The sequence below is a fragment of the Strongylocentrotus purpuratus genome, unplaced genomic scaffold (genome assembly GCF_000002235.5).
Source record: "Strongylocentrotus purpuratus isolate Spur 01 unplaced genomic scaffold, Spur_5.0 spur5_scaffold_7, whole genome shotgun sequence".
Lineage (NCBI taxonomy): Eukaryota > Metazoa > Echinodermata > Echinoidea > Camarodonta > Strongylocentrotidae > Strongylocentrotus > Strongylocentrotus purpuratus.
This window is the reverse complement of record NW_022145613.1, coordinates 31,280,990-31,307,695: the sequence shown is the minus strand read 5'-3', so window position 1 is coordinate 31,307,695 and position 26,706 is coordinate 31,280,990. Positions and strand designations below refer to the sequence as shown.

The window sequence follows — 26,706 nt, the reverse complement described above, 5'->3', positions numbered from 1 at the left end:
CTTTGGTTCAATTTTGTTTACACTATTCAATTTCATTGTAAATCAACCATTATGAGTTCCTGAACTTTAAGTTTTGATGTTTTTAAACCAAATAAATAAAAATAAATATATAGTTCATATTTTGCCAGGGCAGTTTACCATGGTGGTTTCCTGTGTCCTATATGAATAGCTTTTATGGTATATTTAATTATGATATATGTAGTTTGTAACAATATGACACACAAATCACAAAGCAAATCAAGGAATTAATTGTAGATGGTTATTATTTAATCATCTCATCACACGAGCATTGAAATCAAGATGAATATCCCATATGCTTGCTTCAGTCACAAGCTTCCAGTGAAAAGGTACCGTTCTATAAAAACATGCTGAGAAATAAAACAACTGGGGTTGAAATGAAAGTTACGTCTATAAACACGATGCAGTGATATTTCAAATCATGGGTATAAAGATTGGTGAATCTTGGCATTAGGCTGTTGTGATATTGAGGTAATATTGAGACGATGTCTGGAAAACTGAACATGGTCAGTGACAAGTACGAAACATTTGCTTCCGTGGTGTTGTCGAAATGAGAGTCAAGGACACGGGGGAGCGAGAGACGAATCCCGTTCACACATGGTTAAGTCATCAAAGTCTCAGCATATGGTGATGTTATATTCAGGTCGCATTTCACTGTAGGCTTGTGATAAGAAGAAGAGATTTGAGCCCCGGTGTGGACTAGTCGAAGAGGCCGAAACCCATGTCATCGTCGGATTCCTCCTCAGATTCCTCCTTCTTTGCAGCTACCTCTTCCTTCTTCTCAGCAACTGGAGCTGATGCTGCTGCTGCCGCTAAGAATGCTGATGGATCTGCCAGGAAGGCCTTAGCCTAGGGGGTAACAAGAGCGAGAGAAACGATAGGTTAGATGTATAGAATGTTCTATGATCAGGGATGCCAGTTAGAATTGATCAGAGGGCCTGAAAATCACCTAGAATGAGCTATTTTGTGCACAAAAAAGCCTAAACTATGGTCTGAAATTAACTCGCTAGGGCCTGAATTCATGCTGTTGCCTGAAACTGGCATCCCTGTATGACACATGCTCTGGTAACAATTGTTCCATTGTACAACAAAATCCCCCACTAACCAACCCAATTGGCGAAACACTATACCCCACTCGAAACCCAACCCAGAGGAAAATGTTTCTGTTCGCAGTCTCTTTTAGGATTTGGTGTTGTATAAGTGTGATGTTCTCACAGGGATATTTAAGTACATTTTTGTTTTTTTACCAGAGTTCTTTTGGAGCTTTCGAGAGCTACTCGCTCATCATAATTTTTACCCCCACTGCCATTACCTCAAACTCAGTTGCAACCCTATAGATTTGACCAATAAAAAATCTTGAGAAATTTTTGCTGGAGCAATCTCTGATCGCCACTTTCTGGTGACCATTGCTCCATCATTAATATCCTATGCTAACCCAACTGACCGAACACTACACCTAACTTTGACCCTGTATATTTTGGGAAATTATGCCTGGAGCAAATGACATAGGATAGTCTTCCTGATTGAGGTATTCTTCATGGTCATGTGAAGATAACATACACATTTACAATGCTGGGATGGAATATCCCAATATCATGCATTGAAACAGCATGATATTTGGGACCTTTAGGTTGGAGAAAATCTAATCCGAATGGGGAAAATACTAGCAACTGGTTGAAGTCACTACAATTCACAACCGAAGGGGCTTTACATGCAACGTGAAGGCTTAGAATATCCTGCAATATCATACAACATCAGATTGCAGTCAGGTCGTAAACTGCGAGGTGGGTGTAAAATAACCATGAAGGACCAGGCTGCTTACCTGTTCTGCCTGGGCGAATGTGATCTCCGTTGCAACAGCAATGGCCAGGATATTCTTGAAGCCATTGACGATGGAATGAGGCACACTGGCTGGGGTTGGGTACCCTATCTGCAGACAGAGTGCAGCCACGTTGGCCACACCCTCGATGAACTTGACGTGAATGTCCTCATCGGTGATGTCCAAGATGCTGGGATGGAACACAGAGCCTGCCTCGTACACTAGGAGCAAATGACAAACAAGGCAAGAGGAAGTTAGAACAAAAGTAAGAAATTGCTTCTTTCAAGTGTGGTTTTGGAATTTCATTCTGATATAAGGTTTAACATTGTGATTGATATCTGTTCACCTCACTGTGTAGTTAAGTAAACTAAAATGTTCTTCAAACTTCCGTAAAAAGGGAAAGAATTTCCAGTACAATGAAATATTAAATTTGTATTCGACATTTTTAACGAGGGAGACTTTCCACAACCTTTGAATTGTTTTCTCTATAATTTCTATTTGACCTTCAGTGGGCTTGAACACAGCACTATGTGAAATTCAAGAAGATCTTACAGTAGGGGCTTTCCCCTTTGAAGAACCACAAGCACGGACCCGTTTCACAAAACTTGTCATCAGTGACAAATGCCAGTTTTTGTTATAAGCTACTGAAATCCTTGATTCTGATTGGTTATCAGCAGACTTGTCACTGATTTTTTTTTTCTTCATTTGTCATTGAAAAAAGGCTTTGTGAAACAGTTCCCTGATCATTTCAACATTTAAACAAATATGCAAGGAAGATCCAGAGACTCACCTTGGCGGATCTGGAGACCATACGAGAAGGGGTAGATCTTCAACATCTGAAGCAGAGTGGCCTCAGAAGCTCCTACCTTCTCGCCCAGCTTGATCAGATGTACTTTGTTCTGCAGGATAGTAAAAATTATATTCCACATACTAAGAATCTTGCTCTATGATTGGTCAAAAGTAAGTCATGTGATGAAAGATAGTTCGCCCATTATTGATGGGAGAAGCAAAAAGTTTGTTACACTGTGTAGATAGTACTACTATTTACACAGTGCAACGCACTTTCACTGAAGATTATCCAAAAGCGCACTAAAACCAGAGATGCCAACCCTATAGGATGGCTGTCAGTAACATTTACATTTGTCCGTAACAAATGGGGGTCTTTCCGTAACGCAAGACACCGCAGCATAATTTTCGCGGAAAACGTACACAAACACCCAATCACTCTTACTGCATTTCGAACCTACCATTTTTAAGTCCAAAATAAAGATGTGCATAAAAACGTTTTTAAAAATCTGTTTGCAGCCAAAGGATCTCCTCCTCTGGTACTCGCTCTTTTGAGTGAATCCATGATAATATTCAGGAAGAAAACACCTCGTTCAAGCGTCGAATGGAAAATTCGAATCCACAGTCAAATGGCAGAACTCATATCCTACACACGCACACGTACACTCACCAGTACCACAGACACACCAGCCCAGGCCGCTAGGCCCAGCGTTCATGAACAACACACCGTACATCGCACTTGCAATGCGCCCGCTGAATCACCGAAGTCTTCGCTACTATACTTTGAATTGGTATTGCGGGCGCCGCACGCACGATCATCCACCCCATGCTCCCCCCCTAAATGCACGACCGCACGTAGTATACTAGTATCAAAACAATAATGACGGCGGCCGTGTTGTTTCGGAATTAAACAAGATGGCGGCGGACGGACCATGTGCGTGAAAGTGCCTATCCAGTGTAGTCAAATTCAGTGAACTTATGATTGAATGAGTGCGACATTGCAGCGCTGTGTACTGAGGCTATGTATAAATAGCGGCATCTGCTATAATGTACTTTTATTTATCGTTTCCCCGTAACCTTTTGATTGTTTACCGTAACGCCGTAACAAGAGCATCAAAACCGTAACAAATACAGCGAAACCGTAACGGTTGGCATCTCTGTAAAACAGGCGTAATTAAGCGCGCATTACCATTGAGCGCAATTAAAGAAAACACATGCGCGCACCGTACCCTCAAGGGGTTGGGTTAAACTTAAACTTTTTTGGTGTGAATTTGGGCCTAGGTGTCTTTTATGTAAATGCATACACTTTCTTTTCTTTTTGTAGTTAAAATTGTTTTAGATGTGGAATATAAAGCAAATAATCACCTTTTGGTTTCAGGCGATGGCAAACTATCACTTCCTCGTCGATCAGAATAATCACCTTTTGGTTTCAGGCGATGGCAAACTATCACTTCCTCGTCGATCAGAATGTATACGCTATCTTTCCTCAGCTTCGCTTCGGAAAGATAGCTACATCCAGATCGCCTCGGAAATGGTAGTTTGTCCCATCACCTTCACTAACGGTAATTATTTGCTCAATAGCAATTAACCTTCAAAGATCAAACTAAAATTTTGGGGTAAATGCCTGATGCAAGTACATCACTTTGCATTTGGTGAGTTATAGAGGCATCAGCATGTACATTCCTTCCAAAATTACAGGGAGAAAGAAGAACGGTGTGAAAGTAAAGATCCCATTCACATTTGTCTAAAATGGGAGAACCATGTATGACAGCAAGAAATTTAGCAGTAACCCCCCCCCCCCTCAATACTGAATGTATCTTATAAAAAATAACTGGTTCAGACACGTTATTGAGGGCTGGTTTTTGGTCAATGCGGGATGCTGGCCTTCAGTGGGTTCAGCCATTTCTGGCTCTGATGGCACTATGTGCATCACACTGGCAACATGCCCCTGAGTCATCACTACCAGTTATCTCAAGTAAATGCCCCAACCCTTTGATGCAGCTTGCCCACTTTGAAAGGCCAAGCAGGTGCTATATATAAAAGACGGCTACTTTCCCTCCTCCTCCTCTTCCTCATCCTTCATAACAGGGCTCCAACTCCACAATTGCCTGGCTGCCTTTGACCTAATGAAACCCTGCTGGCAATCTAAGTTCTATCTTTGTAATACCTGTTTAACAAGTCTGACAAATGACAATCTCAGTGCTATTACTAAACTTCATGTAAATTTTTCACATTTAATTTCAATGACTAATGAAAGAGGACTTTGGTAAGCCTGGTGACCATCCAGGTTACCTTGCCAGCAATGACAATCACAATCAACACATATAAAAAGTTCAAGTGAGAGACCTCTATTTTTTATAATACACTCACATTAACATCTTTTCAAGGATGATTTTTTTTTTTCTTCATTAAGAATCAATAAATTATACAAGCCTCCAAGTCTTATTCACTGCCTACGAAGCAAAAGAGACAATTCTCACCAAGATTTCAATGGTTCCCCTGGCGATCTTGGTGGCGATGGAAAGAGCCTGGAAGAAAGAGGTCTTCTCGGGTCCCAAGCCGGTGTTGACGCTGTCAATGAACACATCAATTGGTGCGAGGGCACCAGCCTTGGCTGGGGCAGCGACCTGTACAACACAGAAACCGTTGTGGACATGTTAGAATCAATGTAAAATATGTTTTTCATTTAACAGTATGTGGGGAATTTCTCCCCCAATTTGTTGCAATTGAAATATAAATTTCTGAATTTGAAATTCTCATAGAATTTGTGATCTAACCTGTCAAACACAAATTTCTCAAGATATTATCCAACTTTCTTTAAACTCTTACTCCGCTGTTTCTACTTCTACACAGTTTCAAGAAAACTTGGTATATTTCACAAGGTGTCACTACGAACACGACGTACAAAGAAAGTGGACAAAATATACAGTTCTTCAGGTAGACAAAGGAACATCCCTTGACTGCCATCGTGTAAAAATGTGTAGAACAGGTGGATATGCATGTGACACCTGTTCTACACATTTTTACATAATAGCAGTGAAGGGATGTTCCTTTGTCTACCTGAGGAACTGTACATTTTGTCTGCTTTCTTTGTCCGTCATGTTCATAGTGTGTTTAGCCGCGATACCAGTTAAGTTTACCCAATGAGCCCGAAAAGAAGCCTGTACATTTTGGATCCCTATACATTCTGTATTTAAAATATGCAGTCTGAAAAGGCATGGAATGGGAGATTTTGGGTGTGAAACCAGGCAAAAGCTTGAAAACGCTCTCATGATTCAGACGTGTTATTGAGGGCCATTTTTTGGTCAATGCGGGATGCTGGCCTTCAGTGGGTTCAGCCATTTCTGGCTCTGATGGCACTATGTGCATCACACTGGCAACATGCCCCTGTGTCATCATAATCATGGCATGTAGGATGTTTTGTGGAAGGAGAAAAGAAAGAAACAATTTAAAAAGGGAGATTCTTTTTCATTATTTTGAGCTCTTTTCCACATTTCCAGTGGGGTAGGTTTCACCTGCATCATTCATGGCAAGTACAAAGAATCCTTTACGATCACCCGTCTTTGAAGACCACATTTTCTTTTCCCCTTGAATAGTGTTGACTTTAAAAAGTGTAATTAAGGAACTTGTACACAAAGTCCATTAGCCTTTAAAGAACTCTGTCCTATTTCCCTTGAGCAGGCATTTGACAAAACATTAACAAAATTCTGTAGTGCATCTGTACCTTGTTAGCCAGGATCTTTTCTCGGACCTCCAGCAATTCTCCCTTGGTGAATACAAATCCAACATTGCCTTTCATGTGGGGAAGGAGCCTGCAGGTTGAAATGGACAGCAAGGCAAATTACAGGGAGGAGGATAAGCAAAGAGAGAGGGGAAAATGTAACATGGATGAACGAAAAGATTATGTAAGGAGATGATTGGACAAAGAAATAGTGGATCAAAATACAGCAACAGTGGAATACTCCTTTAAAAAATAAAAGCATTCCATTTTTGGCTTTTCTTTCTGCATTTTTTTATGCTCCATAATTTTTCTTGATGTTCATAATAATAATATAATACTTATCATTTAGGAGTGGTAGAAAACATTAATTTCCATAGCACTTACAAGATTACAGAGAGTGAAGGAGAAACTTGAAATACCAACACTTATAAAAAAATAGGTAAATTGCATTTAGTCACTGAGGGAAGATGTACATGTATGTTTCAAGGGATTTTTGGAAAAAGGCAAGACAGGTTAATTCTCTGATGGAAAGTGGGATATTGCTTCTTTTTTCAAATCAGCCACTTTCAAACATTTTCAGGAACATGAGAATCTGGATTTGTGAACAATTAATTTATATTTGTCAATTGTTCATGGAAGGTTACGAGCTAGTGTATATATTTGGAGGGTGTCATTAAGATATTCAGGTTCCCTACGATTTAGAATTTTTGAAGACATACAAGTAGAACTCAAACAGAATGCATTGTCGTAGAGGTAACCAATGGAGTTCCTCAATCAAGGGAGAAGTACGAGTCGGAGATCCAAGGCCAAAGATTAATTTAGCGGCCAGATTCTGGACATTTTCTTGAAGCGAGTAGTTTTGCTTTCAGTCTACAGATAAATTGATACAAAGCAGGCAGAATTTATAAGGCCAACAGCTGCCCCCCCCCCCCCAAACAAAAACTAGCAATTTGCAACTGATTGCTATGTACAATAAATCAATCATACTATCGATTGCAAAGCTCTCTTGTCATGAGGTCAAGATCTTGAAACATGCAGAGAGAGAAAATATTCACAAATGCACGACAGGATCAACTAGATGGAATTCGACTGCGCGCAGTCGAAAATGATGCCTCCGTCATAGAGCAATTTTACAAACCAAAACAGAAGAAATTTTTCAAATTCAAGTTCAATTGTAATCCATTAACAGGTTCTCAGAATATCGTGATTACAAACAATTTCTCATATACATATATGACCCTTTGAACTTTGACCTCATGATCCTAATATCTACTCAGCTCATTGGCTCTGCAAGATATCCAGAGTTAAATAGTAATCCATCTGTCAGTTCTAATGAGAATGCGTTCACAAGCTATTTTTGCATACATAATGAGCCCATGACCTTGGACCTTATGAACCAAGAATCTACACAGTTCATTGGCTCTGCAAGATACATAAATGATCTAAGTTTGGCAGGAATCCATCAATCTGTTCTAATGATAACGCGATCACAAGCTGTTTTTGCATACATAACGGGCGCTGTGACCTTTGACCTTTGACCTCGTTACCCAAAATCTAATAAGTTCATCGGCTCTGCAAGTAACATACATGACCTAAGTTTGGCAGGAATCCATCAATCGGTTCTTGAGATAACGCGATCACAAGCTGTTTTTGCATACATAATGAGCCCTGTGACCTTTGACCTTTGACCTCGTGACCCCAAAATCTAATCAGTTCATTGGCTCTGCAAGATACATACATGACCAAAGTTTGGCAGGAATCCATCTATCGGTTCTTCAGATAACGCGATCACGAGCCGTTTTGCATACATAATGAGCCCTGTGACCTTTGACCTTTGACCTCGTGACCCCAAAATCTAATCAGTTCATCGACTCTACAAGATACATACATGACCAAAGTTTGGCAGGAATCCATCCATCGGTTCTTCAGATAACGCGATCACGAGCTGTTTTTGCATACATAATGAGCCCTGTGACCTTTGACCTTTGACCTCGTGACCCCAAAATCTAATCAGTTCATCGACTTTGCTAGATACATATATGACCAAAGTTTGGTAGGAATCCATTGATCCGTTCTTCAGATAACGTGATCACGAGAACGGGACGTACGTACAGACGTACGTACAGACGTACGGACGGACGGACGGACGGACGGACAACCCGAAAACATAATGCCTCCGGCTACTTCGTAACGGAGGCATAAAAATTTGTAGACCTACTTTTCCAGACCAGGATCATTCTCCATGTGACCTCTGATGGCCTTGCGGATCATGGTGTTCTTGCCCATGAGGACGACACCGTGTCCTCGAAGCGAGGAACGGATTGCCTGCATCTGCTTGGAGCCGACATTGTCAACGCCGACGATGAAGCACTTGGGATACTCATTCAAGTTTTCCTGAAATGTAGAAAGTGGACGTACAAATTATTTACATACCATGGAAATGGAATATTTTAAACAACTTTGAAATTTTGTATCATTACGGTATCAAGAAAAAGTCTTCTGACAAAGTGTCAGTTTTGTTTCAAAATTGATATGAAAATGTAGAGCCTACTACATACATACACCCAGCTTCAACTACAGTACAAACTACACCATGCACTATTAAACCGTTCGAAATGCCAACAAAAAAAAGTTATACCAGAAACCTGATGAATCATCTTTCAGTGTTTCACCGACTTTTTAAAGACAAGGCTTATAAAATTTTAAATGCATAAAATAACTCCATAGAAAAATAAGTTTTAAATAGGTAATTTTTTACAAAATTAACTGTAGATCTATTCCAAAGAGATGGTTTCTCTTTTCTCTCTTAAAAGAGAAAATTAACTACACTGTTTCTTAATTCTTCAACCAATCTTCCCTATAGCTACAGCTAATCAAAATTTATCACTCAATAGTACACATTCTATACATTCCCTTGAGCTTAGGTGCTATAGCATTGTAAGAAATAGGGGAAACAGAGGACATTGCTTACAATGAGTCTGACGAAGTAGTTGGACTTCCATGTGGCCTTGTCTTCCCTGACCATCTTGTGTGACTCAAGGATCGCCGAAGCTGATTTAAAGACAAGACAATCTGGAACCAACCAGAGGAAAATAAGGGAGAGAAATCAAGGACATGAATAATTTAAAATTTAAAGAAATCATTATTAACCTACAAAAAGATTGTAAGAAAAAAGTTACAGCGTTACTACAAATAAAAATTGAAAAGTATTGAAAGTTAACATTTCCTGAAACCATTCAGAAACCAGACCTACCAACCTCTGGAGTTCAAAAACTGTATTATTTAAATCTCAAAAGTTGTATTTTACTGACAAAAGTTGTATTCTTAAAAATGAACGCCAATTAATGCCTCTAACAGTTCCTACAAACAGGAAGAAATTTTTGTAAGGATCGTTGGTTGAATATGCACAGGGTTCTTGTTAATAGCCGGCAACCGGCTATTTTTTCCGGCTGTAACGGCAATCGTAGCCGGCTGTAAGCCTCTCCAAAAAAAAAATAATAATAATACAAAAATCACATCATATTCGGTCAAGTCGCTATCTCAAATTTCTGTTATCACAAGCTTCACGAAGACACGCTTTCATAGCGCGGGGTTGTGAAAACGGTCGTAAAGAAATGAGATGAAACGTCTCCGAAACGATCGTAAAATAAAACCCTATTAAAATATGGACTTGCGGCGCGGCGCACGCGGGGGCAGAGCTATCTAGTATATGCCCAGTGCGCCAGAGCCAAGCGCAGGCCGGCAAGCTAGCTTACGCAAGAAAAGCGCGTGTTGTGAGCCGAGCTGAGCTAGCTGAGTGAATTTATCTCCGAGATCGCACGCCAGTCGAATTAAAATGGAATCGAAACGGCAGACATCGATGTCTTCCTTCCTTACTACAGGGTTCGTACACTTACACATTTTAAAAATTCCATGACTCTCCATGACTTTCCAGAGCAGGATAATGTAAATTTCCATGACCATTTTCAATGATGAACATGTCTTAATCTAAAGCGTACAACTATACATCATCGCAATACTAGGAAGCAAATTACAAAACTGTAAGGCGCACCCCTATTTCGAAGATTAAAAAAAAAAATCTGGAAAAAAATCTGGAAAAAAATCTGGAAAAAAACAACAACATTGTTACTAGACCTAGGTCTAACTTAGTTCACAAGCACTTCAACTGTGCCTTGTATAATGAAAAGTAAAAGTATTTTTCGAACACTGAAATAAGACGTGATCTGATCTGGTTAACAAAAAGCCACCAAAAAAAAGCCAACATTGGTCATTTTGTTAACATCAGATCGGCTCTTATTTTAGTGACAGCGTTCGAAAATACTTTCATTTTATTACGAGGCACAGTTGAAGTGCTTGTGAACTAAGTTAGACCCATTTAACAATGTTGTTTTTAAAACTAAAGATGACAGAATTTTCCTCCGAGTCCAAACAGAAATGTGGACAGGCTAGTTTTCACGTGGTGATTCGTTATCCCCTGTGTAAGTGAGCTTGCATCATACAGGTGAGTGAGCTGGAGACACGGGAGAGCTTCGGCCGGCAAAGTCCTTGTGACAGGGCATAATTTATCGAGACTGAAGAAAAAAAACTGGAAAAAAAACTCTCTTCCTTTCAAATTTGGAACGTAGTTTAACTTCAAATAGTAGATCCTATTCTTTATTTGCATTATGTAATTCATGTTGAGACACAGAGATTTTTGAAACCACTAAAAAGTAGCATTTGAGGACTCAAATATCCTGTACCTGACTATATAAGGCCCATCCCCGACTTTGGATATTTTGCTGAGGGAAAAAAAGTGTGCCTTCATTGCGGACGTTGGGGAAAGCAGCAACCACGAGGCTAGGCTAGCTAACTACTGGCTGTATGCTCGCGCTCGCACAATGGACGCCAAATGTATATCAAATGCGATTCAGGGTTGCGATATTCGAGTAAAGAGCAACACAATTTTTAAAGGGGTTCTTAAGAAAACACGAGTGGCTCATGATACATAGTTATTTACATTTCAATTATTGTTTCATGAATATTCTGTGGTAAAACCCCAGGGTAAAACACCTTCATTCAAACTTTTAATCAAAATCAAAGCACAAGCTCGATCAAAAAGTAATCGTATACAGCGTGCATGCAGCATTCTTGTATGTACACACACCGGCACCACGCACCGCACCTGTCACTGCAAGTCATTCACGCGCACAAACATCTTGCATACAGTATGAAAGACACAATAGACACGGTACCAGTAGGTCCTAAAGATATTGCGTGTTACGAAAAAGGTCCTGTGAACCACAGATTTTACCAAATGTTTTTTCCTTTGTTCACAAGACAAATTAAATGCCATTTTAACAAACATCTTGAAAAAAAAGATTTTCCCTGACTTTCCCTGACTTTCCAGAAGAAATGGATGAATTCCCTGACTTTCCCTGACTTTTTACTTCTGGAAAAAACATTTTTAAATTCCCTGACTTTCCAGAAATTCCCTGACCCGTACGAACCCTGTTACTATTAAGAGTAAGAAGCAACGTACAGGTAAGTTTTTTATTTGAAATGTAAATAATAATGTAGGCTAAATTATAAATAATACCGGTAGTAATAATGAGTGTGAAACTGTGATTGATTTGGCGATGCACGATTCGATAACGTATTCGTAACACCCCCAGACCCCTGTGACAGCTGTCACATACCTGCAAACCATTTACCAATCCAATTTTGTCATATTTTTTTTATGTGTGTTCCAATTTTTTAAATTTTTTATCGCAAACGATTTTCTTCACTGACAAGGTCCTGTAAACGTCAGTTAACCGTTTTTGCCCAGGACTACCTTGTATCATTATCATGTGATTCAAAATTGTAGATTCATCACAAATATGATTGATTTATCAGAAACAATAATGGAGCATTTTCATTTCATATTGTATATCATATGAAAAGTAAGTTATTCAGCCAAAATATTCATGATCTTTATCATTAAACTATGGCTCATACAGTGTGGTCATATCTTCAAAAATAAGGCTAAGATAGCACCAAAGAGCATCTAAAACCCTAAAGCTTCCAGGGCCCTTAGGCGGGCCCTGGACCCCGGCCGCAAGGGACTTCGCGCTCGTGATGTGCGCTTCGCGCACATGGTGATGTGCGCTACGCGCACAGAGATTTTTCTTTTGCAATTTTAGTAGCCTCCTGTAAATCATAAATAGCCTGCTATCAGAAAAATTAACAAGAACCCTGTATGCATGATTTCGTCACGACTGGTGTGTTCGATGAACTAATGAACATCCCCAAATTGCTGATGTGAGATGCTTGTAGGATACTTTATAGGACAGAATGGGCATTTTTTTTTTTTTGAAAATCGTATTTTATTGAGGAAAATCGTACTGTCGTATTTGCTCCTAGAAATCGTACTAAATACGACTAGAGGTCTAAATCGTACTGGTTGGCAGGTCTGAGAAACTGAACAGTGACTGACAGAACGTTTGTTATCGTTGGTATATCAACTACTATACTGGTAGATTCTCCTTATTAATATACTGCATTTTGTAAGCTTTTGGGCCATTCCATGGTAACTCGCATTACACATAATGGGTACATTGACACGATAATGTGCCTAGATCTTTAGAACTGCTAGGATCTACAAGATACTTTTTTCAAACATGGAAAGGGTAGATATAGAACAACTGAATGAAACAAAAAAGAAAATTGAAGAACAAACATTTTTAGATTCTTGGATTATTGAATTTCGGTAACTCACGTTACAAAAAAAGGACATGGTCAATTCTATAAGACCCTCTTTTCTCCTCATACTAGACAATCTTGACAAAATCTTTCCTACTTTAATTTGATAGTAGGTTGTGACTTACTAGTATAAGATCACAATATTAAAGATAAGAAACAATGGACTAGTAAAATGCAGGAAGCAAATATGTCGGTAACTCACGTTACGGTAACTCGCGTTACATTTTGTCCGGAGGCCATTTTCACCCCTATATAATAGATTAAATATCACAGGACCCCTTAGAATATGGAAATATATTCATCTTTTTCCATTTAGCGAAATTTTCAGGAAAAAATATTACAAGAATCCTGTGTAATCTGCAATAAATTGTTTTTTTTTTCATCTACAGTCCCACATGTACGTTTTTGATGATGGTTTGAGATCTTAGGAAATCAACAAAAATGAGAAAAAAAATTGTATTGAATTTGAAAGGCCCTAATGTTTTATGAACATCCATGGCATAAGGTTAGTGATAAATCAAAGAATTAACATAAGAGGTACATTTCTTTTTTGATGTCATGTCCTTCTTCTCATGGAATGGCCCTTTTAAATAATTTTTGGGAAGAAGGAATTGTTGGTATTAGGGTCTAAGTTATTTGTAAATAGGAAGCATTCATTTAAGAAAAAAAAAAAAAAAAAAAGAGGTAAAAAAAAGGTATAGAGGATCTATCCCGAGCAGTAAGTGGATTGATTAACACTTTAACTTAGTGTTTTGAATCTTATATGATATGGGCGATGTATCTAGACATCTAGATCTACACCTTATTGCACGAAAGTGATAAATAAAAACACATATTTCTTTCTATACCAAGTACTACTACTAGACTATAGTGCCACGCATTAATCAAAAAAAGTAAAAATATTGAGGAGTCTTAGACCTATTTCAGTGATATAGATTTCATTTAGATCTAGGCCTAGAGGGTCTACACCGTACACGCCTCAAAAAAAGGCTCAAGTTCTCAACAAGCCATTTTTCACTTTAAAAATCCAGAATTGCATCTTAAATCACAGACATTGAGTAGATCTAACTTCTTTTTCAGTTTATGAAATGTCAAAATGACACGATCACCTTTTTTGTGTGAGAATAACATCTTTGAAAATTTCAAGCCCTCTATTCCTACTCAACCACTCAACTCTCCACGCCATACCTCGCGCCTCCTCCACTACAGGATTCATTTCAAATTCCACGCTTTAGCAACTGTCACGTCAATGAATTAAACAAATAAGTGACATGAAAATAGATTTTTAGAAAATTGTTTTTAAGTTCAATTTTTTTATCAGTCGTAATTTGAATGAGCGAATGGACAAAGCTGACCGTCATCGCCCGTTTATATGCCGGTTCTCATGCAACGAATACAATGCACTTGCCATACATGCGACCGTCGGCCACGAGTGTGCTTGTACATGTACTGCGCTAGTACGCAACCAATCTTGTCGCAATGCCGTCGGCGTAGCTTTTATCTTCAAAAGTTTAATAAAATTTCAATGATATCTATCCTTAGTTTTTCAATCAACAAGTAAGATTCGAATGTGTATTTCTTTATAGATTATATCGTTCAATCATTTCAAACATTTCATATTTATAACATAACGAATTTAGTGAATTTCTAGAGTATCCAAACTTCCCCATGCTTACAAGTAATAAGATGATGAATGCGAAAGAGACTGATTTGGCAGGTAACTATTACACGTGCTTTGCACGTTTATACATGCATACTCCGCCCGAGTCTTTAGGGAGCAGCGAAAATTTATTTCACCATATAGGCGCGCGTACACATGCCATCGACGAGCTATTCACAATGCATCGCGAGTGCAGCTATTGTAGAAGAGATTTTATTGCGGAGAGGGATTACTCAGCTCCACTGAGCAAGCAATAGCAGTACTAGTAGTAATCCGTCATGCTAAATCATGCCACAGGATGATTCTCAACAACTTCCAACTGACCATCAAGGAGGGGGGGGGGGGGGGGGGGGGGGGGGGGGGGGGGGCACAGTGCCCCCAATTTTTCAAGTATCCTCACAATGTCCCTTTTTACAGAGGAAAAATGCCCTTTTAACTTCAGGTAAGTGCCCTCTTTATTTCTTATAGGTGCTCGTTCCACATTCTTATAAGTGCCCCTTACCACCTCTAATAATTGCCCCCTTTACCAATGATGATTGCCAATATTCAAATCTGAGAGGTGTCCTTTTACTTTAGCAAGTGCCCTTTTCCTTTGTAATACTGTGTCCCTTCTCCTTTTGATAAGTGCCCCTTTCCATTCTCCGAGGTGCCCCTATTCATCTCAGGCGAGTGCCTCTTTTTAGGTACAAGAAAAAAACCTTCAGGTGCGAGAAATTATCCATTTTCACATGAGATAATTCCAATTTTTACTTTGAAACGTGCTCCTTTTCTTTTAGAATAACTTTGCTTTTCCTTTGGATAAATGCCCCCTCTAGGCCCTCTTCCTATAACTATACTATGTACTCCTAATTTAAAGTGGCTAAGAGCAAACCTTTCTTTATTTTTACCCAAAGCTCGCTCGCATTTGACGTTGATATAATTTTGTTTCTTATTAAAGGAACTTGGTAACATTGTTCAAATGAGAGAAAATGTTACCAAGAAAGTGACTTCAATGCTAGATGTACAGATATTCTGAATGTTTGAGTGAACTTAAACATACCATTGGGAAAAACTAATGTGATCTATTCCTAAATTCTCCCAACTATATTATTATAATTAAATTTAATTTTAGTTGAATGAGAATAATCACAAAGCAATACATTGGCTCTATGTACCATTCCAAATATTTAAGTGTTGAAAGATTGTTATAAGCCTGTCAGTTTATGTCTTATTTTCATGGAAAAACGCGGGTTGGGAAAGTTTAAAAATTGGTTGAGAGAATACTGTTAGAGGGTGTTGCACATTGACGCCTTCAAAGAAAATCATAAATATCTTTGTGGTTTGGGAAGTTTAATAAGTAACATTAAATACAAATATTACGCAGTTTTTCATCAACATTCAACAATGTTAACGGTTATGAGGTCTTTTCATTTTTTAATGTTGACCCCATCATGATTGTTTTTTCCTCTTTATACAAGATGCAATATTTAGCACTGCGACCTCACAAATCTTAAAATCTTTGCTTGCTCACTTCACTCATTCGTTAATTAATATTCAGACCATCACACCCAACTGCAAGATATGCTTAAGCAGTACCTTGGACCAGGCGCGTACGCAGGGGGGGGGGGGGGGGGGGGTCGACCCCCCTCAATTTATTTTTTAATTAAAATTTTTTTTTTGTGCTAATGGGTGACCAAAAAAAGGTGACCTCACCCCCCCCCCCCCCCCCTCCAACGATATGAAATATCGATCGGCCAAATTTTCAAATTTTCGGGACAAAAAAAAAGAAAAAAGTGGTTTATTCAAATACGCAGACCGAATTGCGAAAGTTTACAATTACAATGTCGTTTCAAGATATACATTAACAAAAATTGACATTAAAAGGCTTTATATTAAAGTATCATAAATGGAATTAAAAAAACCCGCATAGAATGATCAAGAAATAAGAATTACAATCAATGTAAAATTAATAATAACAGATTCAAAGAAGCTGTTAATGAAATTAGTATTGAATGCCCATGTTGTGATATGCATGAGTCTGGTGATGAATTCCATTATGTTTTTGTATGCCCTTTTTTCAGAAAGGAAAGAGAGTTATATTTAGGTCGCAAAGTAATAGTTAAACGCCCTTGCACATCATACATGTTGAATTTATTTTCATGTTCCGGTATAGGACAGCTGAAGAAATTAGTACTCTTCTTAAGGATAATAATGTCATATTTTGCTCGTCTATATACATGTAAATCTGAACAATCCAATCATATGTCGCCCATAAAAAGAAATGTTACAACCCGAAGTGGTAGGTTAATTAAGCAACCAACAATTCTTGATCTGTAGTACAGTCTTTCTTTAGGTCAAGTATAGTTTTGATGGTTTGTTTGTTCTTTTGTTCATTTTTTTTGTTTTTTTGTTAGTATACTTTTTGTTTTGTTTGTCTTATTACATTATATTCCATTATGTTTTTGTTTGTCCAATGGACGATTATGGCGTATTTTGTTAGTCTGCATATATCTTAACAATCCAATCACAACTCACTTACATGTACAAAAATGAAACTTATAATTTCTTTTTTAGTTAAGACAATAATGTATTAAAAAAAAAAAATGTGTAAAATTATTTTTTGTTTTTATCTTTCTTTGTCTTTGTATTTGTATTTAGATTGTTCATGTGGTATTTTCCACTTTTCATGTATGCTTGCCATATTGTATATGTTTAGCATATAGGCTAGGTTTAGATCATTCCTATTTATCGTTATACTTTTATATTGTTGTTTTGTTGTATTCTGTATTCTTTGTATTATTAAGCTATGTTTGTATTCTTTATTATGTATCATTATCATGACATGTACATGTGTTGTACTCTCATACCCCAGAAGGGGGTCGAATGAGTCAATAAATTCTATTCTATAAGACATGTTGAATTAAATTAGGTAAAATATGAAGATATAGGGAAAAGGAAATATCCAACGATGATGAAGGAGACAGGGAGAGCGAGGAGAAACAAAAGATGAAGAAAAGAGATTTAAACAAAAAAAGGTGACATGACGGAGAAAAGAAAAGACGTGTGTGTGTGTGTGTGTGTGTGTGTGTGAGAGAGAGAGAGAGGAGAGAGATGGAGGTAGATATAGATAAGAGAGAGAGAGAGAGATGAAAAGAGAGAGAGAGAGAGGGGGGGGGGAGAGAAAGGTATTGACATGAATATACAATATAGGATTACAGATGGTAACTTAAACAAGATGCAAGAAATAACATAATCCTCGATATCAAGATAAAAGCAAAGTCCTTAAAGATAAAGACCAGTTATGGTCATGCATGCGATTGCATTGTGAAAGAAACGTTGTGGAATCGATCAGAAAAGGTTGATCATCTAGCATCTAGCATCTGCAAGGTTCTGGAATCATCAAAATGATAAGAAATTTGGCCCATTCTTCGTAAAGTTACAAGCACTATACACAGAAAGATGTATATGGGACTACCCTATATCTCTCACAGACCACGAGAGAAACAAATTTACCAAATATATGAATTAGTAGGCGGTTTCCCGGCAAATTTTGTATCATCATGTATTAGTCAAAACATATTCTTTAACATGATTGGTAATGAGAGCTTCCATTTCATTTTTTGAAATTGGGGCGTTTCCAATACTGGTCTTTATCTTTAAACTTGTACTAGTAAACAAAAGGTTAATGCCTCCTTCTTCCTTTGAATGGATTTCCTATACGGTCTGATAAAAAACGGAATCGCACTATCCCTTAGCCTGTTTCTGAATTTGAATTGTGCCGGGTATGCCTGAGTATATCTAGTTGTACGGGTGTTAGGTTCACGGGTTGGGAAGAGATGTCGAAAGTCAGTCCCTTTTTTGTTGGTGCCCCCCCCCCCTACACTTTCAAAAGACGCTCCGCCGCCCACTATTTACGAGTGTTTAAATATTATGTCATTTCTACTTGTTCTTTTGCTTTATTTTGTGGTAAATTCTGATTTTGTTGCAGCGCTCTGACAAGATGAAATTATTATTATTATTTAATCAATAACATAATAATTTAATATGGAAATATATATTGTAACACACACAAACAAAACTTTACTTTTATACCTCCCACCATGAGGTAAACTGAGAAATGAATTATTAGCCAACCCAAAGATCGAGGAAGCTTTCTTTGCTCCCTGGCTATCACCAAACTCGAAGGATAATAACTTACATTCTCTTCAACTCCCTCCACATGCATCAGGAGCCAACAACAGCTTCTGAAGAGTTATTAAGTGCCTTATAAAAATATTCGAGAGATTGAAAAGCACGATCTTGAAACCAAAATTAATGAGTAATGCATTTCATACCACTAGTCATAATCCCACTCAGATCATATCACTGCAAATCCGCGCGTGCCATTCGTACTACGGAAGTACGTAGTTATCCCTCTCCTCACGATAGATGCTCTTGGCATATGTTTACGTGTCCGGTCCAGTCGGAACTCGAATCAGTAAAGACTCATTCGAGGTTGTTATAAAGTTGGGGTTGTTATCAGTTGGATTTATTTTGTACTGTTGAGATGCTGTGATTAAAGAAGGAGGATGCTCAGATCAGGCAACCGTTACCGAAATGGAGCACTTGTAACTTCAGATGATATTCTTAAAAGTGATATTGATCCAGCGAACGCCGCCACAGACACAGTCTTAGCAGACGGCACCACCAATATTCTTCACGACGATCGTGCCCGAACTGTCGGGGGAGAGTTACCAGCCAAAGAGATGGAAGTGGAAATTCATCGTGAGAAAACTGATCTGAGGCAGCAACATTCGCTGCATCAAACAAACGTTAATATGAATGTGGTGAAATCGGTGATTTTAGTAAATACATTTCTGTATGCTGTCTGTTTTTGGATTCAAATGGGAGTTTTACCGGTACGTACATGTATATTCCTGAAGTTTATTCGTTAGGTTAAAAAAAAAAGTGTGACATGACTTGACAATAAATCCTTGAAACTTGAAGTTGAAGCTGAACCTTATCCCTGATGCAGCTTTTTCAAACTAAACTGGAATGGGACGTGTCGTTTGCTTTTATTAAATAGAAGTTTTATTTTTAATCTTTGTAAAAAATGAAATCAGTGACTGAGAGAGCTTATAAGTAATAATATAATACACTTAAATAATAAATAGCTGAGTTAATTAGGCTCTGCCTGACTGCCTCTAATTATTTTAAGTGACATGCATGACAGTTACAAAGTTAAGATGTAGATTTAGATCATCTAGACCTCTTGTCAATATAAAAAATAAGCAGAGAGTTGCTTTTTAGTTTGAGAATACAAAAAATGTTACCTTTATTTTTAATCTTTTAAAATTACCTGGCCCCTTTTAGTTGTTTTTTGCTTATCCAATGTCTCCATATCTTTATCCTTGGGTTTTTTCTTTATTCTTGATTGATGCAGTATATATATGTAATATTTTTAGTTGTTTTCAATTTATTTGACGGTTTTTAATTTGCAATAAATTTACATTTCAGTAATACATTTTATATATCCTTGTGGGCGAAAAGATCTGTCAATCTTTGAGAGTGAGGGGTCAGTTGCGGCCTCTGATATGTTCATCTTACTTCTACTGCGCTGCTTTTCAATTCATTTTAAAATTTGTATTTAGATGCCTTTTCCAATAATATATGATTTTATAATTCATTCCAATCGTGGAAATAAAACTGAACTGAACTAAAAATAATTTTCTGGGAGGCTATTTAGGTGAAAAAATATGTCGGTAGAGCCTAGATCCTGTACGTCTAACAGTAGTTTGGAAAGTCTAGACCCTGAAAAATGAAAGCCCTTTGATTAGGAAATTATAGAAGATCTATTTTTTTTTTTTATATCTCACTAGTAATTGCAAGGCCTTTCAAATTTCAAAGCCAAGTGAATCTGTAATAATTAATTTTAATTTTTTGTATTCCTTTTCCCTCTCCCTTTCTCTCTCTCTCTCTCCCTCTCTTTCTCACTCCAGTATCTGACCAAGAAATTTGACATGGATATGGTGACCTTTGGGTACCTCCAAACGTTCTTCTCGGGCATCATGCTTGTTGGAGGTCCAATCTACGGTAGATTTGGGGACGTCTACGGAGGACGTGCTGCTCTAGGCCTGGCTTATTTATCTGCTGCTGCCATCTATGGGATACTGGGTTTGGCCAATTCTGCCACGTTGATCTTCATCTCGAGAATTCCTTCCCTGTTTTTGCACGCTTTCCAAGGTAAGTAGCTGCTAATCTGCACCATACCAAATTCCTACCACTAACTTTCTTTAACCCTAACATTCAATGACGTTTCAATATTATGTCTTCTTAATCAATTTAACTTCTCTTTTGTTTATATTTCTTGTAATTGCCCATTTATGTCCTTGTCATTTCATTTGCCTTCTTTAATTTTCTTATTTTTATTTAAAAAAACTTTTGCTTGTGTTTTTTTCCAAGATATTTTCTTGCATTTATGAAAAAGAGGAAGAAGAAGAAGAAGGAAAAAAAATAGCCAATGTTAACTGATGACTTAAGAAAGTATGCTGATTTTTATCTCACTCTTCTCTATTATTTTTCTTTTCTCCATTACAGCGTGTAGGGATATATTTTTGAAGTGTGTGTTAAATATAAGTATGGTTATATTATTATTAGTGTTACAAAAAAAAGCAACTTTACATAATTGTATTTGTATTTTAAGACACGCAGGACCCCACTTGCAAATCTGCACTTATTTAATAAACTCAAAGCCATCTTATTAAATACAAAGAAATGCTTAGCTTTTTAAAGATGAAACTTGTTAATAATGTTATTTTTAAAAAATTATATATTTTTAAATGTTTTTTTTTGTTGTCTTTTCTTTAGGAACTCAAATGGTAATATCTGATTTATCAGATGAAGCAGGAAGAACAGAGGCACTGGGAAGAGTCAGTATGTGTTATTCTATTGGTATTGTGGTAGGGCCTTTGATTGGTGGATGGATCAGCGTCAGTATGAGGTAAGCAGGGGTAGGCACTGCATTCAGGGGTATCCAGGAGCAGATTTAAAGGGGGGGGGGCACAAGTATTCCTTTGTTTACATCCCAATCTGGCTTCCCTTTAAGGGATCGTTTAACAATGTTAAATCTGAGATGCCCGGCCCTACGTGTTATCAGTGTCTGTGATATGGTGTTATATTGAAGCCCTAACAAAATAGCGCTTCAAAATGATCAAGAAGTGCCTCAAAAAAGTAAAAAACCTTTGAGTGACCGGTTTTACCATACTTGTTTTCCCCAATAGACTACAGTCTATTGGGGAAAACACTACAGTGTTATGAAAACCGTTTGGCAAACGCAAAATTTTATTTCTATTTTCAATCATAAATATCCTGATAATCAGACAGGCGATCGGCTTGTAAAAGTCATGGGATTCCTGACTGACCTAAAGGTTTATAATTATCATTGCAGCATGAGCTATATCAAGGAATTTTTAAAAGGATCTAAGACAAAGTTACCGGATCCCTTTAACAAGATATGCCCCTCCCATTGTGTTCTTGTACCCCATTTTAAATTTCACACTTTGCAAATAGGCACTGGAAAAAAATGTAAGCTAAGATTTTGTTTGTGCCAAAGATTTTTCATATACGTGCCCCCTTTTATGCTGCCTCTGGGGGTATCATTAGTGAGATGAACAGGAATAAAGCTTCCCTCCTCCTTCTGAAAATTTACTTTTGAATTCCTTAATTCTACCCTTGTCTGATTTAGCATCTTCAAGTCATAGCTTATAAACAGTTCTGGGTCCATTAATAAAACCTTACAAAACTAGTTATCAATTAATTCCATAGTCTATAGTACATAGTTGATGACTAGGCCTAGGAAGGTTTTTATGACTATGGGCCCAGGACTCTTGCCATCTGGGATATGAAAGCAGGCCTCTGCCCAAAGAAATTTTGGGTTATCTGACATTTAATAGCCATGCAGCTAAACATGTACAAGCTATCAGAGTTAATGTATATGCTCTAGCATTTAAAAAGAAACATGTTTAAAAAAAGTACCTCCACAGTGACACTGAAGCTGCCCGTGTACCATTTACCTAAAACTGATACTTTTGTGGTCACCATTGAAGGCAAATCACACCAATATTGCAAAACAAATCTGTTAAAACAAGTTTTTCAAATAAAATTAATAGGGCTTACACATTTTCTCTATACAATACGGTAAAACCAGAAAATGGTTGTGTCTCTGATAATATTTATTTAATGTAGCACTTGAAGTGTAATTGAAAGCCACCTACATAATACTTTAAGTTGGTTAATGAATATTATCCCTTTTTTATCATCTATTTATGCAGTGAACAGTCTGCAGCAGCAGTTGCTTGCATTGGATCATGTGTCAGCCTATCATTGGTGATACTTTTTATTCCAGGCAACACCAAGCCTGTACAATCTACCTCAGCCAAAGGTAAATATGATGCAGTACTTCATAAATTATTTTGGCCTGTACTTGCAGTGGTTTCTTGTTTAGAGGCTTGTTTTACAGCTTGTTTTTAGGAATTACAATTGGATTTCATATCTAGAAAAAGAAATGGTTCTGAGTAATTTGGGGTCCTTTTTTTTTTACCCATGTTTTGGCACCTAAAGGGCAATACAACATCCATTTTATAGGCAAAGTGTAGGGTCTGGATTTAGGTTAGGAATTCTGTTGTTTTTTTAGGATATCGACTGAAGCAATTGAATTGTTGCTGGAGCATGAAATGGAACTAACCATAGCTCATGTAAGATAAATGATTTGGGTATTAGTTTCAAATTGCTTTTTAAACCTTTTTTTGTTCCTTTCTTTCTGTTCTCACTTTCGTAGACAAGTCTTCCGATAGTGTGTTCAGCATTAAAACCTTCACCCACCTGATGCGTTCCTCACCCGGTGCGGCATTCTTCCTCAGCGTGAATCTTCTTGCAGGTCTGCCGTCGGCCATCTTCAGTTCTATGTTTGCCCTCGTTGTCATTGACAAGTTTGAGCTGACGGCGGATCAGAACGGTTACTTTCTCTCGTTCCAGGGCCTTGCCAGCATTGTAAGTATTGTACTTACAGAAAGAGGGAGAGTTTACTGTAGAACCAAAAATGAATGTAGGAGAGGAGCCATCTTCTTAGAGTGAGACAGAGAAAGAGAGAGAGAGAGAGAGAGAAAGAGAGAGAGAGAGAGAGAGGTAGAGATAGAAAAAAAGGGTTGGGAACACAGAAATAAGAATTGAAAAATATCGTGATTACATAGAGGGTTTTTTGCTCCTTTTTTTTTCTTTTGGGAAAATGCCTAATTCCAGACTAAAGTCTTCCAATGTACAATTTAGCTGAATACCACTATTATGTGTTTGATCCACAGGTATATTTTCATTTGATGGTGACCAAATGGCGACAATTGCTGCAGGTTTTATTTCATCAAAGGTACAGGATGAGGTTCAGGGTTAGGGCTAGGGTTAGAGGTTAGAGTTTATGATAATATAGCGTCCAGGGTTGAATTTAAGAATTCAGATATCACTGTAGGAAATTGACTTTGAGCAATTGTCGCAGGAGAAAGTGTCCTCTAATCACTTTCAAATTTGTGTCTTCCAGGGGATTGAAAGCAACTTAAATTGGCAGATTTAGTTGACAATCTGGCAAGCTATGTTTTCATTTGATAACAATGTTTTTGTTATTCTGCCTTTCGTTTGTTGCAGGTTATGCAGGGCGTGGTGATAGGACGTCTTACAAAGAGATACAGTGAAATGAAGTTACTCCGAGCTAGTGCTATTTTATTAGCAGCAAGTTACATGGCCATGGTAAGACTTTGGTAAAATTTGAAGGAACAAATTATGACGTATGACCAAATTCTCTTCAAAACTTGCCTACTAAACCCCAATTGGGTTGAATGATTAAAAATATTCATACACAACCTCTATATAGTGAAGAAAACCAGTGCACAGGTGACTTTGAACCAGAGGTAAGCAACAATTGGGATTACAGTTCATGAATAAGTTTTAGGTTCATTTGCTGATAATGCAAAATCTTACTTAAAAGGTCTTGAGGACTATCAAACACAACACATGCTTCTGTGAGAAATTCTTTCACATTAAGGCTAAAGTAAGAAGGATACTTCCAACCTGCCCCCCATCCATCACCATGGTTCAGCCATTCCCTTCAAAGCCCCTCTGCACTAGTTGCCCAAGAGGGATTAGACCTCCCTGCAAGGTCACTGACAGGTGGTTATCTCATCAAATCAGCTCTAAATTAACATAAGAAAGAGGGAATCATGGGGGACTAACAGTCACTGGTTAGGAATTGACTGCTATATAAAGGGCACAAATAGCTATAAGTAGTGCAGTGGGACTTTAAGTAAATAATCCATTTGATTGTCTTTCAGTGTCTCGTTCAAGATGTATGGCAGCTCACAGCCGTGCTACTTCCCATGACCTGTGGAAACTGTATTACAACCACTGTGATTACCAGTGTTCTAACCAAGGCCGTCCCAGCATCAGAATCAGGTAGGTCTTCAAGGTCTGGGACATCCCAGTTCAGTAGACCGATGGCCCATGAGACCCAGAGCCCACCAGACCCCACCAGACCCATGTCGGTCTCAAGACTGACAGGTTGGTCTTGCAGGCTGACGGTCTCTTGAACCCTCTCAAATCTAGTTTCCACACTGTAGTCCCTTCTTTATGATGATCTGACATATGCTCCGTTGACAATTGCTCCTGCGACTATTGCGTCAAAGATAAAGATTTAGTTTTGCAATGAGGTTTTTGGTTAGGGTTAGGGCTAGGTTGGTCCAGGATTACAGATCCAAGGAATTTGGTTAGTGGTGGGATAATTAAGAGGTCATTAATAAGACGCATGCTGTCAATGCTCTGTGAATAACCTGTGAAGGCCTGTGAATGAACAATGAGGGACCTTCACAATGATATTCTTCACTTTTACCAACCCGTTTCTTTATTTCTTAAGGAACTGTCCTTTGTCATCTTTGTGCTGTGAATGACCTTATTCATGTATCTTAACTTTTTATTCCGTTATTTCTCCAGGAACTATCCTTGGCCTTACTCATGCTGGCACATCTTTGCTTGGTACCTTGGCGCCGATCATTGGTGCTGTGCTCCTGACTAACCTGGGCTTCCCATCACTTGGTATTACAGGAGCAGTCATCAATATAGTACTGCTCTTGGTTCTCACCAAGTATTAAAGACCAAAATGGTCCGGTGACTCCGGTCTGACCTTGATAACTTAGCCACTTGTTACGGGCAAGTCTGAGATGTTACGTTCCAAACGTTACCAACCACATCCAATATTTGAGTCTACCTAATGTTTGTAGTAATTCAATACCATTCTTCTTTTAGGGGAGTCTTAATCAAACTTATGGCCTATCCAAGATCTTCCCATTGTGGCTGCAGATTGTGTCATATGAGAGATTATATTTACATTCTTTATTTAAGGAGTGTTCAAATAATATGAAACAGTATTGATGTTTTAGGCACACTGACAGCACATGCTTGTCCTAGATAGTGCTTGTGCGGCTGCAGATTGTTTCACCTGTGATAATGTTATTTTTTTCCATTCTATTTTTGTATTTATATGATAGACCAGTTCGTATTTATATTAATAGCCCAGGTAGTAGGTAACAGATGTTACAAATGACCCCAAATATCCACAGATCTTTTAAAAAAGAAGAATCCACTACATTTTTGTCTCGCCTGCGTAGCAAAAAAGCGAGACATAGGCGCCGCTTTTCAAGTGACGGCGGCGGCGACGGCGTCAACATCAAAAACTTAACCTAAGGTTAAGTTTTTGAATTTTTAATATAATTTTGAAAGTATTAGTCCTTAGTCAATGAAACTTGGACTACAGGGTTATCAAGTATCCCCAATCATGTGATTTGAATTTCAGGTCACAAAGTCAAGGTCAAAGGTCATTTCAGGTCAACAGACTTGGACTATGTTGTGGCATCAACATCAAGATTTTGAATTTTAGCATATTTTCAAGTGTTCAAATTCTATGAAACTTGTACCCAAGGATTATCAAGC

The 26,706-nt window shown here is 38.0% G+C and overlaps 2 protein-coding genes across 2 annotated transcripts; one reads left to right on the top strand and one right to left on the bottom strand.

The window, feature by feature from the left end:
* Positions 1-245: 245 nt before the first annotated feature.
* Positions 246-14,841, bottom strand: LOC100888621 (60S acidic ribosomal protein P0). Its single transcript, XM_030974615.1, has 8 exons — positions 14,741-14,841; positions 9,316-9,416; positions 8,563-8,738; positions 6,348-6,435; positions 5,104-5,250; positions 2,628-2,736; positions 1,841-2,058; positions 246-867 (listed from the first exon to the last, which is right to left on the bottom strand). The coding sequence occupies exons 2-8, from the start codon at positions 9,367-9,369 to the stop codon at positions 718-720; spliced, it is 942 nt and encodes a 313-aa protein (XP_030830475.1). The 5' UTR covers positions 9,370-9,416; positions 14,741-14,841; the 3' UTR covers positions 246-717.
* Positions 14,842-19,142: 4,301 nt separating this feature from the next.
* LOC576763 (solute carrier family 22 member 18) lies at positions 19,143-26,401 on the top strand. The gene is made up of 8 exons (XM_777036.5): positions 19,143-19,601; positions 20,682-20,925; positions 21,550-21,682; positions 23,013-23,122; positions 23,519-23,730; positions 24,373-24,474; positions 25,056-25,176; positions 25,711-26,401. Exons 1-8 carry the CDS (start codon positions 19,272-19,274, stop codon positions 25,866-25,868), a joined length of 1,410 nt encoding a protein of 469 aa, XP_782129.4. The 5' UTR covers positions 19,143-19,271; the 3' UTR covers positions 25,869-26,401.
* The last annotated feature ends 305 nt before the right edge of the window (positions 26,402-26,706 follow it).